The 20281-nt window shown below is 33.4% G+C and overlaps 1 protein-coding gene across 5 annotated transcripts in view; it reads right to left on the bottom strand.

The window, feature by feature from the left end:
* Positions 1–3258: 3258 nt before the first annotated feature.
* The window catches only part of ZNF800 (zinc finger protein 800), a 32342-nt gene continuing 15319 nt past the window's right edge, over positions 3259–20281 (bottom strand). For 4 of the 5 annotated variants that reach the window (XM_021002289.2, XM_021002290.2, XM_021002291.2 and 1 more), the window contains exons 4-5: positions 12126–12269; positions 5237–7697 (exon numbers count right to left, since the gene is read on the bottom strand). In XM_021002289.2, the coding sequence (XP_020857948.1) occupies positions 5998–7697; positions 12126–12269 (1844 nt within the window). In that variant the 3' untranslated portion in view covers positions 5237–5997. Of the gene's footprint in view, positions 4762–5236; positions 7698–12125; positions 12270–20281 lie in introns of those variants that run through there. The other variant, XM_021002293.2, reaches the window with a different exon arrangement.

The raw sequence follows: 20281 nt of genomic DNA, 5'->3' as shown, positions 1-20281 counted from the left end.
ATTGAAATGACTGTGCTTGAAGTGGCCTTTTAAGAATAAACTTTCAAAAACAAAGAATTAACTTTCTAATGCTTTTCACAAGATGAAGGAACACAGTATTCATGAGTGACAATTAAGCTAGTTAACATTGTACCATACTGTGAAGTGGTCCCAAAATAAAATGTATCCAGTTGTCTTCATGCCGCAATGAAATGCAGAGGTAGCCATTAAAACACAAAATGACAGATTTTTTTTCCAAATTCACAAATTTCCATACATAGTAATATATTCTAGGTGATATTTACAAAAGAACTTCACATTTAGATATTTTATATATATATATATATATGTATATATATATATATACACACACATATATACACACACACACATATATATAAAATCTCCACAAGACAGAATGCAAAAATAAGATACCTACTACAAAATACCTGATATTAGCATTTTTTAAATTATAAATCACTACATAAATGTACTATATCATTTTGAACTCAGAATTCTCCTTTTCATAATCTTTCACCTCTCTTAGTTGTTGTGGTACTTTTCACAATAAATGTAATCTATCAATATTTTCCATTTAAAAATTAATGAAATAAAACCTCAAAATCACAAAGGCATATAACCAACTATTTTTGATATGAAAAAAGTTACTCCTTGCTCTTCATCATCAAATATTTATTCAAGTGCCTGGAAGTACATGAAAATGTGCTAGGCACTGTACAAAATTAATCTGAAGTCCCTAACCCTCAAAATCATATATAAAAGCAAGGCAATCCTGCTATTCTATGGGCACTAATAATATCATCCACTCCACTTTGGCATTCTCGTTCAGATATGCCTTCTTCAGTTAGCTCCCCAAGTTACAGATATGCATAACAATAGCAAATATGTGTGAATCAGGTCATTAAGATGCTCAAAACTGCTACCCTCCCAATGGAATGAGCTGAAGGACTGGGGCATAAAAATGATGGCAATGCTTCCCTTTCTTGGATATCTTTTACTCCTTTTCCATTCCTTCCATCCTGTTTTTATGTAAATTAGTTAAGATGTTGGAGGAAATAAAAAAGCTGGAAGGAAAAATAAGGGAGAAGTTACAGATAGGTGTTATGGCAAGGAAAGGAAAGAAAGCATTTTGAGGTCCAGGCAGACATAGGGAATGTTTGGATGAGGAAATGGACAAGTATTTTATGTAACATCCTAATATATACCTTATACACAATGAATGGGCTTAGAGCACAGCCTTCATGAAACAGCTCTTCCTGACTCTGTATTTTTTTTTCCATCCTAGAGGTTTTTTCAGTTTTTAAAGATTCAAAGGAAAATAAAGAGACTAGGAAAAGTTCTCAGAAGAAGCTGACCCCACTCACTGTATGTGCATGTTAGTTGCCATCATCTGATTCACACTTTACAATCTTTACAGCTAATGCCAAAGGTTCAATGACTTACAATTAAGGGTCTTGAATATATTAGGTAACACTAATTGTCATGTCCAGATACTTTCACAGTCTCTGAATTCTCAGGGAGCAAAGTCTATTCAGCATATTTAACGGAATTACTGCCATCAAATCTGATAGCAGAAGACCTCATCCACCATGGTCAAGCTTCCTAAAAAGACATTCTCTACATTCCGATATGTGGTCAGGAAGCCACAATAGCCATCCAATGGCTGTACCAGCTGCAAGGAAATTTCTTCTCCCATCCCAACAATCCTAAATTATGGTGAAGCTACAGGATTCTTCACTTAATATATCTCTAACCTCTGTAAAACTCAGCAGTCTGAGGAAAACATATACTCATTTTAGGATTAATATAAACAGTAATATAATTCTAAAGAATCCGAATTTAACAACAAAATCAAACTCGTTCAATCAAAAAGCAACTCCCTATGAAGAGGTAAGCTAAAAATTAAATGTTAGTAATTTGTTTTTTCCTCGAAGATTTTGTTCTGTATATAAAAGATAATCAATGTGCCAAAAAAACTGCTTGCTGTGTATTAACAGAGTATGTAAAAGATCCTATAACAAGTATTCTTACATGAGGTAATATTAGCAATGCTTTCCTAGGTTTCTCTTCATGTTGCTTTCCCAACTTCCCCTCTTTCATCTTAGTTGGAGCAGAAGATACATCAGATAACTTGAATCTTTAAGTGAAACCTTTATGCTTCTAAAGTAACCAAGAAGCTGGGCATATATGATGGTACCAAGTCTAAATTCAGGGAAAAAAAAAGTTTTTAGTAACTTCATATTTGTAATAACCCTTTTCCCCTGCAATTAAAAGGCACATTAAAAAGTTACATTTCATATATAAATGCTTCTAGCACAAATTTGTAGGTCTCTCCTCAGACATCTAAAACTTTATCTGAAGCCCCTGGGTTCAAAAACAGTTGAAGAGAATCTTAAACTCCAAGAAGCGGTGGCATAAGCCAGAAAGAAATGGGAAGAACTAATCTCTAATTATTTTTCTTGAGTTTCTTAACCTTTGTTAAGGTTATTGCTGCTGCTTTCCTACAACATATCTTTGTTATGACCCATTATGCTAAACTTTGTAAAATATATATTTTGTCTTTTCTGGTCCTAAAAGGAAATTCTGTTTCAAATTATTTGCTTATTTTCTACATGACCCACTAATAAAGTTTTGCACCTCTTTCCTGTCCCCCTTCTGCCTGTTCTGCATCTTTAGAATAATTCTGTAGCACATCAGCTGTGAGAAGCTTATAGGAAAGGATTAGAGAAAGGAAATTCTAAAAATAAAGCTATCCCTGAAGACTAGGCTCTTTCCCAAAGACTGTATAGCAAGTACTAAAAGAATAAAGGTAAAGGCAGATTACAGCTGAGGGAAGAGCAGTATCATGGAAGTTCCTCAAAGTTTCAGGGAATCCTTATATATTACTGCCCCTATTTCACTGACTAAAAATTAGGGACTTGGAAAGTGTTTTGGAGTACATTTAGTGAGTAGGAATACAGGAAGTACCTTCAAAAACTACACATACATCAGTAATATCCAATCAGCTAAATTAACTTAGAAATGTAATACCACCTTTAAATTTGAGTCCCTAAAAAGATGTGCATTTCTTAATCATACCTACAAGGAGATGTTTTCCACATGTGGATTTGCTTTTAAATTAAAGAAAAAAATATTACTTCAAGAGTTTAAAAACAAAGCTAACAGAAGGATACAGTTTAAGTACAGCTGCCCATAGTAACTGAATAAAATAGATAATAAGCATTTATGGTTCAACCAATGCACCTTTGTTGAAGCACATTTAGCTGAAGTGACTTTGAGTCTGGTTTATTTCCATCACATACAGTACATTTGTCCAAACAAAGAATGTACATTCAGTATAGAACATTTCCAGCAACAGTTACAGTCTTTCTAGTTTCCTTTCACAGTATGTTTTAGTGCAAAGCACTAGGAAGGCTAAATGTTTTCCTATCTACAGAAGCATTTTATTCTTATGACCTGGTGATCTTCAACATTTTTAGATTTTATACAAAAAGTAAATGAAAACAGGGTCCCTCCTAATTACAGGTATGAACCTATTATAAAAACATGGTATATTTTCTCTTGAACCTTTTGAAATTAGGATAATTTGACACAAATTGCTAAAAAAACAAAATGTTTTTTCCTAAAAAGTACAAAATGTTGGTACACAGAAACCTACCAAGTTTTGTAATGATAGGTTTGCCTTTTTTTTCCCTAAAATCTTGATTTATTATAAATTGGAAAAGAATTCATTGGAAAAGAATTCATTATTTTGCAAATCCTACAGCAAAAATCAAATGATAACTAAAGTGGTCGCTTGAAATATTCTTGAGAGAAAAAAGTTTTCTTGGTTTCTCTTTTCTTCCTCCCTATTGTAGCAATATTTAAAGAAATAAAACTAACATCATATGAAGTGGTTGTGCATGGATTGTCTGTAAATATAAAATATCAGTAGGATATTTACTACCTTCATATTAACATTAGTAAATGTGTTGCCCATTTAAAAAATATAAACTGAAAAATTAAGTTGCATCTATCATTAAAGTGCTTGTGTATAAAATTTAAAGAAAAAATAGGGGAATGTTTGATTTTCACAAAAACCTCAGATGTTTAGAAAGTAAAGGTGTTATTATGAACCATGAATGAAAATAAACTGGAACTTTCTCCACATTATTTTTAGTACAATGAAACTTTCATTACACTAGAAAATCAGTTGGAGATGAACTGATGTGAAGACAAGTACTAATATTCAGCAGACTTAAGCTCCTCTGTTTTAATAGACTGTTCTTAGCATACATTCATTGGAGAAAATTTTGAAATCATGCACACAACCTGGATGAAAATCTTGCCAAATAAAATGAAACTATGACAGAACTTCTTTGACAAATAACACCACCAGCAGAGATATCCCTCAGGTTGCTGACTGCCTAAAGCTTCTGGTCTTTAAGGGAAAACAAATTTTGCATTTTTTGTTTTTAAATACAGTAGGATGAGCCTGTACAACAAGTGCACAAGGTAAGACAAACTATGATGTAGGTAGAATAAGGTTAACTTCATAGCTACTTGAAAGTACTGGAAGAGGCAATGGACTTCTTTTAGAAACATGTAGTCAGATGGTTATTAATTTAGTTAGAAAACAGCAGTAACAGTTGAATATGTATGAAAATATTTTTCTTTTTTTTCTTTATAGTACCATTTGAAGACGTTAGTGGTTCTAACACCAATTTAAAGTCTTTCCACACAAATGAACTCCAAACCTTTCCGTACATCACTTGAAGTTATCTGAGGAGAAATGGGAATAAATTAACACCTTTGAGTTTGCCAATAAAACTTTAAAGTTATATAATAGTTAAAATGAGTAACAAATGATAATTTCATTTAAAGTTTTCCACATAAACAGAAGGAAAGGTTTGTGACTTTAAGCTTGTACATATGGTTTAAGCTACTCAATAATCAAACTAAGTTGTCTGTTTTAGAAGCTAAATCCAAAAATTAATTTAATATTCATCAGAGGCCTCAATTCAGGGGGTACTCAAGAATTAATGATAAATTCTTAAAAATTCATGTACTTGCAAAAACAAGTACAGGATAGATAATTTATTTTGTATTTTATACTACATTTTAAAATTTGTGTTTATTCCAAAACTTTCTTAAAATGTAATATTTAAAACTTCTTTTTTCTTCCCTGTTAGGGATGTTAACCTACTTCCTGCTATACATATAAAAACAAAGTAAAACAAAAAAAAAACCCTTGAGGTAAAATTATTAATTAGGTTGAAATAATCATCAAAAAGTTTATTTGAACAAAAGGGGGAAAACGAAAACATTTTGGGACTAACTAAATTATCATTTTTTCCACAGAACAAAACTAAAAAACAGTAACCAAAAAAACCTTACAAAAAACAAAATTCAAATTTTTGTTTACTAAGTTTTCCCCTTGCCTTGAAACTCTATGTTAAAAGTAATTAATAAATGTTTTATTACTGCTAATTATTCTAAATTAATTTAGAGATTTTTCTGTGTAGCATTTTATTTAGCCATCACAAATCAATTTTACAATAATTACAGCGCCTTAAAAGATTTTTCCTACAATTATAGCCTTCACAAATCTTCAATCTATTATCTCTGTAACTTTCCTGCATAAAGTTCATTAGTAGACTAAGTTGCTGAATGAAATCTGTGCAAAGTTAGTAAAACAGAGGTCTTCTACTATAAACATAAGCCAATATAAATGCACATATTTTACAATATTAAAAGAATAGCATTGGCTCCATGCTACCTATAGCTATGTTGCATTGTCCTGTAGAAGATAAGCTCTGAAGTTAACTTTTGTTCCCAAGTCAGTGGAATAAAGGTCACTGAAGTAAATGCAATATGTACATTTCTCCTCAGTTCCCACTGCCATCAGATACGTGGCATGTTAGCTGTTAAAATGGAACCTGCTATAAATTATGGCCAAATGATATTTTTTTAGTTTGAAGGGGGGGTACAGGGGAAGCAAAACTCTGTAACTGTTCCTCACCAGACAAGAGCCTTAGATCTTGTACTTCGGCCTTTGGTTTTATTTCCTTCAGGTGAATTAGAAGCATTTGCCTTATGAGTTTTCTTATGATGTTCAAGGTAAGTCTTTTTTGCAAATGCCTTTCCACACTTATTGCATCTGTGAAGAGAAAAGTTTTTTGTGACTTTTACTTCAATGCCAACATCAGCTACTTCATACTTTTTGTTGGGAGAATTAGAAGTTCCATCATGTTTTGAATCGTTTTGCTTCGCTTCATCCCTTGGAGGGCCTCTTTTTGCCACTTTATTTAGAACAAAATCAATGGGCTTTTTTATAGCTCTGATCTCTAAACTGGCTGTGATTTTCCCAAGATAACGTGATGACTTTTTGTGAACTACAGTTATGTGCCTTATCACATCACGTTTCCGACGCGTTTCATAAGTGCAAAGTGGACACTTATAAAATTTAACATAAATGTTATTTCCATCTGTGTGCAACTCAATGTGTTTAGTCAAGTTCTGTTTGGAAGTAAACTGGCGTTTACAAAGTTTACAGTAAAGCTGCTTGAAGTCAAAGCCAGCTGAAAGTTTTGGTTTCCTGGTTTTTTGCTGGCCACCTGCAGCAGAAGGACTCGTTGATTTAGGGCTGTCCGAGTCTTGCTTAACTTTATTTTTCTGTGCTGCCGGTGTGTTCTTTTTCTCATTTGAATGATTTGTTCCCTTTAATTCATTCTGTGGAGAATGGGTAATAGAAGGGGGTGAAGATTCTACAGAGTCTGATGGTTCAACTTTTACTTTTATTTCTGTGCTGTTGGCAGTATTATTAGGGCCTTTCTCTCTTTTAGAGTTTGTTCCAGAAAGAGTTATCTTGTGGACAATTTGCATATGTCTTTTAAGCATTATTTGTGAACTATATTTCCTCTTGCAAAGAAGGCATTTGCATGCAGTTAAATTGTATTCAGCCTTTGAAGAAGACTTTTGTTTCCGAGTCTTAAAAGATTTTTTAGGAGAAACAGTATCCAGGAACAAAGGCTGCCCAGGCTTTGTAGCTATATCAGGAGTAATTGAATCCCTCCTCAGTCCTCTATGAACTTCATCAAAATGCCTCCTTACATTGGCTTTTGTAGCAAATGATTTGTAACATACTGGACAACTCCTACTCAATGTTACTAGAACATTCTTATTGCGTCCTTTAGTAGAGGACTGGTTCGGATTCTTTCTTGTTTCAATATACTTCTTTAGTTCTTCCATCTTTTTTTTGTGTACTTTTCTAATATGTCGACGAACACCGCGTCTGGAGTTGAATTCTTTTCTACAAAGACAACAAATCAACTGGTGGCCAAAATCAGAATTATCAGAAGTTTCCAAATCAGTGTGTGATTCCTGAGGCTGTTCATCAGAAGTTGGTGTTGCTTCATTCGAAACTGTTTCTGCAGGAGGGGGCTCTACAATTTCTATTTCTGTATCTGGAACTGGAGTTGTTTTGGACTGTTCAATGTTAGGTTCTTGCATCTGAACTTGAGCTTGATCAGGAGAATTACCTGACTCAGTGACCTCAGCTGGATTATTAGTCCTTGAAATATACTGAAACACTGCATTCTGATTAGTTTCTATGGGTTCTAGCCTAATAATATATTCTCGCTTGTCCACGCTTGGATAAATGGCTTCTAGGAGATCATTTATGGCTTGGCTTTGTTTATCATTTACATCAGGAAGGTCTGTTAAAACAAAAACACCATTTTAGGTTTGTTCTAGTTCATATTTTAAAAGACAATATGAGCATCTGCAAAAAATGTTTATTAAGTCACCTGGTCCTTTTTATTTTTTATAAGACTCTCCAGTATTTTACAAAAGTACAACCAGTAAATTTAACTCATTTTTGCTTTAAATTGCCAATTTAACACACACACACATACACACAACTTTCTAGTGATAGATGCAGCTTTATATAATACTTGTTTCCACTTCTGAGGGTATAATTATACTACTATAAGTTTATGTTAATCTGTGGAAGGAAAGGAACATGAAATTAAGCGACTTGGCCAGGAAGACAGAGCTAGTAAGTGGTAGAGGCAACATTTGAACCCATCTCTTCCAGGCCCAGCACTATGACATGCTCCTTCCATCAATTTAAATTATATAGGCCAAAAAAAATCTCTCTGAACAACATAATATAAGTCAAACTTTATGCTTTGTTAACAATCAATCAAGCACTTCAGTACTTACTAAGTGCCAGGCACTATATTAATTTGGAATATTTAAACAGTATTTCTAGAATATCAAAGATAAATTAATATAACATGACATGGGTGAACTACTATAGAGAACTTAAAAAGAAATGTTTTAAATGTATAAACTGAAATGGAAAGAGCATCCATTAAGCTAATTTATGATAAAGAAATCCATTTTAATTATGTGAGACCAAACAATTATGCAGCATATTATGTAAAATGAAAGAAATTTTAAAATTGAGAAAAATGAGTCCATGAACATGTATGTTATGAATCATAGCCATTTATTAGAATCAGTCCTAACCAATCTAGTGAACATAATAAATTTCTATTGAACATAAGATTAACACATAGCTACTGATGATTATTCCAGAAAGGTAGCTAGTGTTGTTTACTTGATACATGAATTCTACCCTAAGCTGTGATAAAATATACTTGTATAAGAAATGTCTGTGGGCTATTAATAAAAGGACATTGGCATGGCTTTTTTAGAAACACCAGTCACTCTCAAGCCTAACTATGATTATTAAATCAACAATAAAAGCTAATCCATAGCACTTATTATGGACCAGGCACTGTGCTAAATGCTTTACAATCATTATTTCACTTGATCCCCACAATAATCCCAGGAGGTTGGTACTATTATTACCCCCATGTTACAGATGAGGAAACTAAGGCAAACAGAGTTAAGTGACTTGCCCCAGGTCACACAGCCAGTATGTATATGAGGCTGGATTTGAATTCAAGTATTTAGGACTCCAGGCCCAGTGTTCTATCCACTGTGCTACCTAACTGCCCCAAAATAAAGCTTGGAAACTCAAATTTTTATTCTTGTAGCTATTATTTCCTTCTCTAATATATGCACCTGTACAACGGGTAAGATAGTTAATTGAAAATAAGGCAATATTCCTCTTCTGGAATGAGCACTGCAAAATAAAAGTACACCTTAATTGGGTAGGTTCCTAATTAATATTTACTCTCTAGTCTGGCCTAAGATATATCTCACCATTAACAAAAGTTAACAACTGAAAAAAAAAAAATCCAAGCACTAACTCAGCACTGTGCCTTTTAATTTAAAAGGAAATTAATTTACTTTGGTCATATTTAAAATCATATCTTAGGAATTAAAAAAAATAAGTAGACACAGCCCAAAGAACAGCAGGAGAGGTGTCCAGTCTAAGACATTCCCCTTCACATATTGTACTCTCCAGCTGACCTAGGCTACTCAATATACCCCTAATTTGTCTCACTCTGTATTGCCTCCTTCCTTTGTTCCCACCATCCCCCTTGTCTGGAAGGATTCCACCTTCCCCAACATTCAACTGTTGAAATCCTGCTCAATCTGAGAAGGTCCAACTTGGCTGCAACTTCTTCCATGAAACTTTTCCTAACCTTCCAAGATAAAAGTAACATTTTCCTCTTCAGTTGTATCATTAAACTTTATATTCTGTTTATTATATTTTAACTTGTATTATGATTACTTGTTTGTCTTATATCCCTAAACAACTGTAAATTCATTGATATCAAGGATGAAAAGTTGTCTTCATCTTTGTATATATGGCCTTGAACTTAATGGTCATTGAATTTGTTTTTCTCTACCCCCTATAGTATACTTTAAACCGGGGTGAAATGAATCAATCAACTAACATTTATTAAGCACTAATTACATACAAACCATTTTGCTAAGCACTGAGAAAGACAAAAATGGTCCTTTCCATCAAGTAGTTGACATTCTAATGATGAGATAACATGTAAATAATTATGTAAATACATGATACAACTGAACGCCCATGACAGTGGAACCAATCTACTGGAGAAGACAAGAGGGGATGGGATCAAGGATGCAAAGAGAAAGATTAGTTTTGGCAAGAAGAATGACCTCTTCATCAGAGGCTAAAGGAGACAGTAGGGAATTATGGTGATGAATGATGAAATGAGAAAAGGGGAGAAGACAGAGTTCTTGGCAAATTACCTCACTTTTTTCAGTGAAATATGAGATAAGATCCTCAGCTAACACAGTGGAGGGAGGAATATCACAGAATGCTTGAGGAGAGACAAGAAGATTGGGAACACCACTGTGGTAAGTGGGATAGAGAACCAATTAAATAGGAGTACTGTCTTGCTGCAGTGAATGCCCGCTTGAAATTAGATAACATCACTTGCAATTAATATTTCCTCCAGCTCTGTTAAGAAGTACATGAATAGGAATGAAGGAGGCAGACAGTGGAAATAATCCAGGGCTGGATTTTGGCAAGGTATGATTAGTGACAGGACAAAGAGACAAGTGATTCGAGAGAAGAAGTCAGTATGAGTTGACTTAGTTTATCAAAGTGTCACTACTGGGAAAGGAGGAGGGTATATAGTGAGTTCAGGAGTGATGGACTGAGACACTATTTAGGGCTAAAGGGACGGCAGGTTACAATGAGGATAAAGAAAGACATATGGAAAGACTAATAAAATATTATGATCAGATAAAGTAATTTTGGAGTTCATGACCATAGAAGTGGAATATTTTAAGTGACGGCAAGATCCAGAGTATGACTGAGATAGAACAGAGTAGTAAGTCATGGGAAATGAGTAGAATAAGAAACAGGGAATTTAAGAGTATTTGAGGGAACATCAATATGTATTTTTTGTATTTGTTTTACTCACAAAATACAAGATTAAAAAAATAATTTAGTAAACTGTTAATGTGGTAACCTTTATATCAAAAAACTTTCTCTAAGTTCCATACATTGAAGATCCACGAAGTAATAAATTCCAGAATATTAAATAATCAAAATTACCTTCCAAGTTAACTATTACCTAATAAAACATTACAATGAATTTATATTAATTCTTTAAAGCACAAACTAATACCACTACAGATATTAACTCAATCCTGAGAAATTCATAGATTTAGTCAATTAAAAAGCCAATCATTTAAAAACTGTTTTCTAAATTTCTATACTTGTAAATTAATCCAGAGTAATTTAATTTTTGCAATTATATTACCCATCATTTGACAAGTGCAACTACAAGCAAAAATAGTGAATTTTATGCACAGACCAAAATCTTTAAACAAAGATTCATAAAAAATTAGTTGCTTCAAAGTCAAGGTACATATTTCTTACCATCCCCATCAACTAAAATAAAAATAAAACAAACACAAGAAGAAGCAGAATCAAAAAATCTAAGGAAAGAACACATTTTAAGTGGCAAGTTCTCTCCTAGATCCACTAACTCCTTTTTCCTTTCTTTGACTCAATTCACATTCATTCATCACTTAGCACCTATTATTTTTACCTCCCTCTTTCTAAAAGGAATCTAGGTGAATCACCCTATATTGAAGAAGATGAGTGAGAAGAGAAGAGTAATTTTTTTTAAAAAGTCATCTTTAAAGTAGCATTAAAAAAAGAAAAAAAAATCCTGAAACCAAACTCCAGAGTTCATTTAGACATCATTCATACACATACACACACACACACACAGAGTCTGTCACATATATCTTAATGCAAATATATTTGAGGGGCAGCATATACAAGAAGCAATGTGCTATAAGGAGAGAGAGCCAGAATTAGAATCTAGAAGACCTATGCTGGAGTCCTGCCTCTGACATATACTAGCTGTGCCAAGATAAACAAATCATTTAACTCTCTGAGTGCCTCAAAAAACTCTGAAAAGTCTAAATTACAGATGAGCTGCTGATCTGCACCAGTGGAAAAAATTTCCACACAGTGTTAATTAGAAAAAATCAAACAGAGACTAATCAAAAAGGACTGACCTGATAATTGTGAAAAAATAAACTCAGAGAGCAATTTTATTTTATTCTGAAATTATTTTTAACTTCAAGCTAATAACGTTTTAATGCACAAAACTACAGGGTATGAATAACTCTAAAATGCATAAATGAAGATTTTAGTGAAAGAAACTTACTGTCATCCATCTGGAGACTTGGAGGGCAGTAGAATTTTTTATGAGTAATTAAATTTGGTAATCCTCTGAAGAGACTGCGACATAATTTACACTCAAAAATTGTGTCCACATCTCTTAATAAAATGTGTTTTAGTTGTTTAGTTCCTGAGGGAAGAAAGAAAAATGAAATTTAAATGCACACCTCAAAATTAGGTAAGAAATGATGATAAATAAAAAAACAAAGTACTACATGAAACCAAAAACAGGCACAATATCATGAGGGTTCCATTCTAAGTCCTAAGCAAAACTATGCTCTTCATTCAGTTATATGAATGGCTTCTAAAAATTAAGGTTCCTTTCCTGGTTATGATTTACTTGCCAGGAGGTGCCAAGAAGCTCTAGAAATATTAGAGAATCCATCATTCAAATGCTATATCAAAAGGGGAGAACCAAATAAACCATATATCTCAGGTGCTTCTTCTTATTTTTTTTTAATAAGAATAAATCAGAGTAACAAAGGTGAGCCCTCCCCCACCCCCAACAGTATGGTTCTACAGTTCTTGAACAGACAAGTTGAGAGATAACTTTAATTTGAAACCCTGAACTTAATTTGTGAACTCAGCTCCCTCAATATAAAAACTCAAATAATACTGACCTACTTTATACAGATGCTATAGGAGAAAACTACAATTGTCCTGCTGTACTACATCTAGGGTCTAAGTGTTAAGATATTTAAAATTCTAGGCAAGTAAGCATTTCTATGGTGTACTAAATTTCAAAGATATCAACAGAATATACTTTTGCTATATTTCTCATTGAACTTATATTTCTCATAAAATAAATCACAGGGGCTATGAATGCTTGTGATTGCATTAAAAATACCCTAGCACTGACATTATTATCAAAATGCTTTAAAATCACTAGCCATTCCTTAAAATGTCACTACAAATGATCAGTAACACCTCTAGTATTAGTAGCACTGTCTCACGTTAAAAGACACAGTGTAGTAAAGTAAGTGTGTCTGAACTGAAAAGATGTCATTAATAGTCATCTAATCTAAGAGTTCTTAACTATTTTTGTGTCATGGATCATTTTTGACAGTCTGGTGAAGACTATGGACCCCTTCTCAGAATAATGTTCTTAAATGAATCCTACTGAAATTATTTATCAAAACATTTTCTTCTCAAATTAAGATCTACTTTAATCCTAATTCCTCTTTATACAGATGAAGAAAGTGAGGCGCAGGAAAGTTAAGATCAAACAACTAGATAAGTGACAGGGTAGACAGTATAATTCAGATTTCTCATTCCCAGTTTAATTTATTTACTAGAAATCAAGAGATCTAGGTTTACATCCTAATTCCAGCATAAGCTAGTAGAATGACCCAAGAAGTTATGTGATAACTGTGCCTTAGTTTGTTTATCTATAAATAAGGAAAACAAAACACATCTCTTACATAACTTAAAGGGACTCTAGGGGTATAAATAAAAACACGTGAGAAGTGCTCTGAGCTCTTCAGACAAAGACATTACATAATAATATAAAACTAAGGCCCAAGAAAGATAAGAGGATGAAGTAAACCGGAAAAGATCTCCCTAACTACAAATTCCTTGCTTGCTCCTTTGTTAGACTACCTCTCTATGAATTCTGAAGCATAAATTTAAAAAGAAAATTCCAAGCTCCTAATTTGTGGCTAAATCAGACCACATGTATTCTTTACCCTGATATATAACTGCCCAGCAACTCATGTGGTAAAGAGGCAGTATTGGAGACCATAAACGCTACTCTGGTGGTGTTCCCTTGGCTGAATGACCTTTGGTTTTCCCTCTCTGATTGACTCATCCTAACAACAATCAAAAATGCTCTCTCAGGTTATGCTGAGTATCAGGAGGATTCCTCCAGTAAGAAGGGAATCATATTACATTCCCAACTCAAAACTGAAACAAGACTAGACTTCTGGAACAAATCAAAAAGTTCAATCTGATTTTTTTAAGGAGATTTAAAAGTATATAGATTTTTTAAATTATATAATTACATAAATATAAGTCAGAATCAGGTTTGACAGAGTAAAAAAAGGCAAATAACATAAATTGGAAAACATAAGAATGATTTAGTATATCTACAAATAACATAAAGATATACATGGGGAATATTAATTTATGCAAAGAAATTACTATACCCCCTACATGGAAAGTTTCCCCCTTCTCTCACTTTACCATAGGATAACCTTAAGCCCAGTAAAGAATTAAAATTCAAGCTTTCATTTGACTCAACAATAGAGCTGATATTTAGAAAACAATACATTTCATACCAAGGAACAAATATCTGTATTTTCTAATGCTTTTATTATACTCATAATTAAACAGAAAGTTAGTCAAACAAGATGTTCCTTGATTTTATTACTTGTTACTTTAATTGGCAAATTGGAGTTTTAAAGACAACCTTTAGAAATTATCTATGCTGAACTGTACATTTTGGTATGGTCTGGTTTGAAGTATTTTGTAAACTTTAAAGCACTATAGAAATGTTATTACTTTTCAAGTATAGAAACGGTTGCTATTATCCACTTCATCATAAAAACTGAAAAAATATATATACACACACTTTAAGGGAGTGAATATAAATATAAATATATACATACATATAAGTTCATATGTATGTATTCATATACACATACATACAAATTTATATAGACATTTATACATTATATGATATATATTATATATTCATCATATATATGCATGCGCATATATATACACACACACATATTTGTGAATTTCTATTTATTCCCTTAGTTGGTGGCATTAATCTGAGTTAACTGTCTTTCAGGATATAACATTTTGTATGACCTGAGCTAACGCTTTCTGATTGCTATAAAGAATTAATATTTTCACATACACCAGTTCACCCACAGATAGGGCTCTGATACATAAGATCCCAGAACCTCATCCTCGGTTATTCTGTATCATTACATGATGGTAACACTGTGTGTGTGTGTGTGTGTGTGTGTGTGTGTGTGTGTGTGTGTGTGTGTGTGTAAAAGGTGACAACAATCAAAAGATCTTTCCGAGAAAAAATCCAGGGCTCAGTCTTACATTATCAGGCTCATAATCTGACACATTAATACCCAGCTGTTTTCTGCCAGACAAGCTAGCTTTGTTTCTTCATACTTTATCTGACATTATGTTGGCGACACAGACAATAGAAATCATTTGACAGCTATCAGTTATTGTGGCTTCACCAATAACAATTTTTTAATTGGTATGCTAGTTTCCCTGTTGTATATTTATGTATGACCTCCATCTTCTTTAGGAGACCTGTTAAGCCAGGAATGATATACTGACATTGCTAAGGAATGAATAATCCTTTTCCCATGCCCTTGTGAGCTTCTGCTTTTAAGGCACAGTATAAAAGTTATTCTTAAAGTGTTCATCCTTAGAACTTAAGTAGACACTCCAGGTATAGAGTAGAATAAAAGCATAACAAATTATTAAAAATGTTTTCTACAACCAGCATATAGATATATTTTTCAAAACCATTAACTGGACAAACTACCTTTTACTCAGTAAGTTTTTATAGAAAATGTCTGCCCTCTCAGAAAAATCATCCTCATGTAAAGTACATTCTGAGAATCATTTCTTAAACACGAAAAGGTTTCTCCTGCAAAAATGTATTGCCAAATGATAATTAATACATCTAATATTTTCAACCTACAGTGTATCAAAAATAATACACAACATTTCAGGACAAAAGGCAGGGTCCCAGTCATGCTATGCAAAGTGGAAGACCAACAGAAGCATGATATACACATTTCGTTCAGCAGGCAATAAAAGCTTACTATACATTACGACAAGCATCAGAATCCATTAGGAAATATTTAAAAGTTAAAAAAAAAACAAAGTGTAGTTGAAAGACCAACAGACTAGGAAGCCAGCAAGTCCCAGCTCTGTGCTTACCTTGAGCAACTTACTCTATCTCACAGAGCTTCAATTCCCTCCTCTATAAAATAGGAATAATACCTGCCCTGCCTACTCCAGTGTTGTTGGGAGAATCAAAAAGACAATACATAGTAGGTACTTAATAAATGTTTGAATGAAATTAAATAAATGTATATCAAAGTGGTGTTAAGGCACCATGCAAAGTACTGTGATAAAAATCAGGTCTTAAAAATATCTTATAGACTAGCATTTTGAACAATTTTTGTAGATACCTCATTGCATATAGAAAGAAGGATTCACTGGACTCATTCATTACAGTAGTGACATCCTCCTCTCCTCCACAGATAACATAGAATGACTCAGATAAGATGCCATGAAACAACTCGTCAACTGGATTGTAATCTTGAGGCCAAGAACTTTTTGCTTCTCTTCCTAGCACACAGTGCCTGGCACACAGAAGGTGCTTAATAAATGCTTGTTGACTACTAGCAGAATAAAACAGTTTGAAGTTTTAATTTAAATTTTTGTTCAAAACACTGGTAAAGTTTATCTTAAATGGCTTGTTCCCATGAGGATACTAGCTCTTTTATAAATCAGTCTTAAGGGACTCCAGTTAAAGCAGTCTGTAGCCAAATTTAATTTTTTTTTTTTTACTTGCTATGTGCAAAGCATTGTGCTAGGCACTGGGAGAGACATAAAATTTAAAAGAACTTGATTGGTCTCTGCCTCATGCCTGTTACAACTGAATACAGACATACAGAGAGAGATAGAAATAACTATAAAATAATATACAAGGAACACATAAATAAACCTGAAATAATATACAAGAGAAATACAGTGAAAGGGTGAAAATATTATTATAGAAGGGGGGCATCTGTGCAAAGAGGAGCTTATGAAAGATCTCATGAATATAGTGGAAGTGAATATTAAATGACATGTCACTGTATCTAAATTTCAAGTAATACCTATCTACCTCTACATTCAGCAATTAAATTTCCTCAGATTTCAAACCACGAATGAAAAAGGTTTCCATCTCTACAGAGAAGAAAACCACTTCCTTCTTATTGAAGAAAAGATAGGGCTATTTTTGTTTAGAGTTTTTTGTGTGCTTCTTTAGAGGAAGGGGTGATATAACAAAAGGTAAGTAATGAAAATAGAAAGACAAATTAAAGCCCTTTTCTGATTAAATGAACAGCAGGAAAAGTCAGAGAAGACTATTCATTAGTAGAGATTCCTAATCTTTTTTGTGTCATGGAACTTTTTGGCAGTCAGGTAAAGCCCTTGGACCCCTTTTGATTTTAAATGCATAAAATAAAACACACAGGAATACAAAGGAAACCAACTATACTGAAATAAAGATACAATTTCTTTTTATCCATCCAAGTTCACAGACCCCCTGTAAATCTATCTGGGGTCCCCGAACCCCAGGTTAAGAATATCTGTATCAGAAGACGATAGATGAAGATTGGCAAATGAAAAACAGCAAACTGACTTGACTCTGATCAAATGAATTACTAACATTATTCTAACCAAGCCCTTTGAATAAGATTTCAGAACTCAAATACTTGAAATAATTAAGGATCAGTCAGAAAGATATAAAGTTATAGCTAGGTCTTTGTTTTCTTTAAAAGTCGACTTTAGGGGGCAGCTAGGTGGTGCAGTGGATAGAGCACTGGCCCTGAATTCAGGAGTACCTGAGTTCAAATCTGGCCTCAGACACATAACACTTACTAGCTGTGTGACCCTGAGCAAGTCACTTAACCCCATTGCCTAGCAAAAAAAAAAAGGATATAAAAGCCGACTTTAAAGGTACGATCCTTTAATTTGGGGTTCTTAACCTGTGATCTGTGAACTTTTCATATACACATACAGATATACACACATATATGAGGCATGCATATATGTATATACATATATATGCTTTGTGTATATGCACATACATGCATATGTGTACATATATATACACATGTAGTGATAACTGTATTTCAATATAATTGGTTTCTTTGTAGTTCTATGTATTTTATTGTATACATTTAACAACACTATTCTATGAAAGGATCACCATTCTGCCAAACAAGTCCTTGACACAAAAAACATTAATGTCTAAGTTTTTGTTCTGAATTTTAAAAATTCCATTTTTGCCTTTAAGTAATGAAAACGCAGTTTTATTGACATCTCAAGCAAAACACACCTACAGCATAAGTCCACTGGTTCAGACTACATGGTCATGACTACCTTATGACAGCTTACCCTAATAGCAGGTTCTGTTCTTTAAAGTGGTGAAAATCTCTTGAAAGTTGAAATCTGCAAACCTAAACTTAAAGTAATGACAATGGCAAACATCACAGTTATTCTCTTCATTCTTCCCTACCATACTGCTTTAAGGAAAAAGAAAAAAAAAGCTACCTGTTACTTACTGAGCTTAATCTTTCCATGGACTCATAAAACAAGGATTCTTTTATCCATGCCACCTTAAAAACAAGTTATAATGTCTCAAATTATCAATTTTTGCTTATTCCTAGGATAGCAATAAGATGACCTGTTTAAAGGTCATCTTTATTAGAGGGCTTTGCACCAGACCTAGGAATCAACCCTAAAATACAAAAATATGTTTCTGGATTGATTCTTGGTTGTGTTTGGAGGTAGATTTTTTTTCCCTTTGAAAGGTGAAAAATTCAACAAAAAGGAAGGAAAAAAATCAGCACATATTACTATAAAGAAATGGTTCTCAACCTCAAGTCAAAAATTAAATTAGAGTTGTAAGATCCTCTGAAAATACTCAAAATAAGAAGCTAGGCATATCTGATTACAACTGCCTCTAAGACTCTTCAATTCCCTTCTACCTCCCTTCAAGTACATGCTGGGTAGAGAGCCCAAAGCCAAGCTGCAGCAACTGTGGTAGTAGCTTTTAAAAAAAAAAAAAGTCCCAACAGATGTTCTAACTCAGTGGTGTTATCTAGCATTTCAGACTTCTTTTCAAGTTATAACAGAAAATCACAAACATAACTGAGTGAAATGACCTGCAAATTCCAGTAAGAATGTAGAAAAGCATGACCATAGGATTTTATATCTGGAAGCTGTCTTCCAGATCTACACCTTACAGTTTAGAGATCATCTAATAACCACGACCCTCATTTTACAGATTTTAAAACCAAGACACAGAGAGGTTATGACTTGCCCAAGGATACATGTCGGCAGCAATCAAGAATAAGCCTAGATCCTTTGAATCCACATATAATGCTCTTTCCTCTATATCACATTGCCTCACTAGAGTCTAAAATGAAACACTAGTCACCACAGGCTGTTCACATCCAGAATCCATTTAACCTTTTCAACTTGCTAAGACCTGTCAGAGCCCTTGAGAACCCATAGTCACCTCCAAATCATGATGAGGCAATGGAATAGGACTTTAGTGAGGGAAAGACTTTACATAATTTTCAGAAGTTAAAAGGGATGATATCAATTTCATATATTATTCAATTCCTATCATTTCAGGGACTGGGGAGAAAACAATATGGTTTGGTAGAAAGAACAATGAGAAGACCTGAAATGCTGGTACCCTAAATTTCCAACAAAAAAAAAAACCTAACTGGCTCATAGACTACAAAGCAGTTAATAAGCATGTAACATCCAACTCCAGAAATTACTTGTGTCCAGAGTTGGAGGGCTTAAATACCAGAAAATTTCTTTCCTAGATCTGGGGATACCCTCCTAGTAAAATCAAAAGGTTTCACAGAAAACTAAACAAAGCTCTTGATAACATCATGATTTCTGGATTTGGATATTATATGCCTTTTTTCAAGGAAAGTCTCTTAGACATTTTAACTTTTAGATATGTAGAGCTCTTTGATGGAATCAAGGTTATTTTAAGTACTATTATCACACACATGTCCTGCCTGTAAAAAAATTGAACATATAACCACAGAGAAGTCAAAGGGTCCCTTAACTAAATATCTAAATAATGAGTTAATGGTAACACTTCAACCCTAAAGATTTTAAATGATGAACATATGGCAAACAACTTTTTATTCAAAAACTCAACTGAATTCAACCAAAATATAACAAGCACCTACTACGTATAGGGGGCACTGTAATAACTACAGTACAGGCTTTTACTGCAAGGACCTCACAACCTAATAAGGGAAAGACATGCACAAATAAATAGCATAGAAGGACAAATATCTTAAGTACAAAGTACAAGTAGAAGTACATATCTCACATAGTTCCATAGATGTCTCA

Source organism: Phascolarctos cinereus, unplaced genomic scaffold, assembly GCF_003287225.1.
Source record: "Phascolarctos cinereus isolate Bilbo 61053 unplaced genomic scaffold, phaCin_HiC Scaffold_1;HRSCAF=81, whole genome shotgun sequence".
In the NCBI taxonomy this organism is placed as follows: domain Eukaryota; kingdom Metazoa; phylum Chordata; class Mammalia; order Diprotodontia; family Phascolarctidae; genus Phascolarctos; species Phascolarctos cinereus.
Note: the sequence above shows the minus strand (reverse complement) of the source record. Positions and strands in the feature narration are given on the sequence as shown.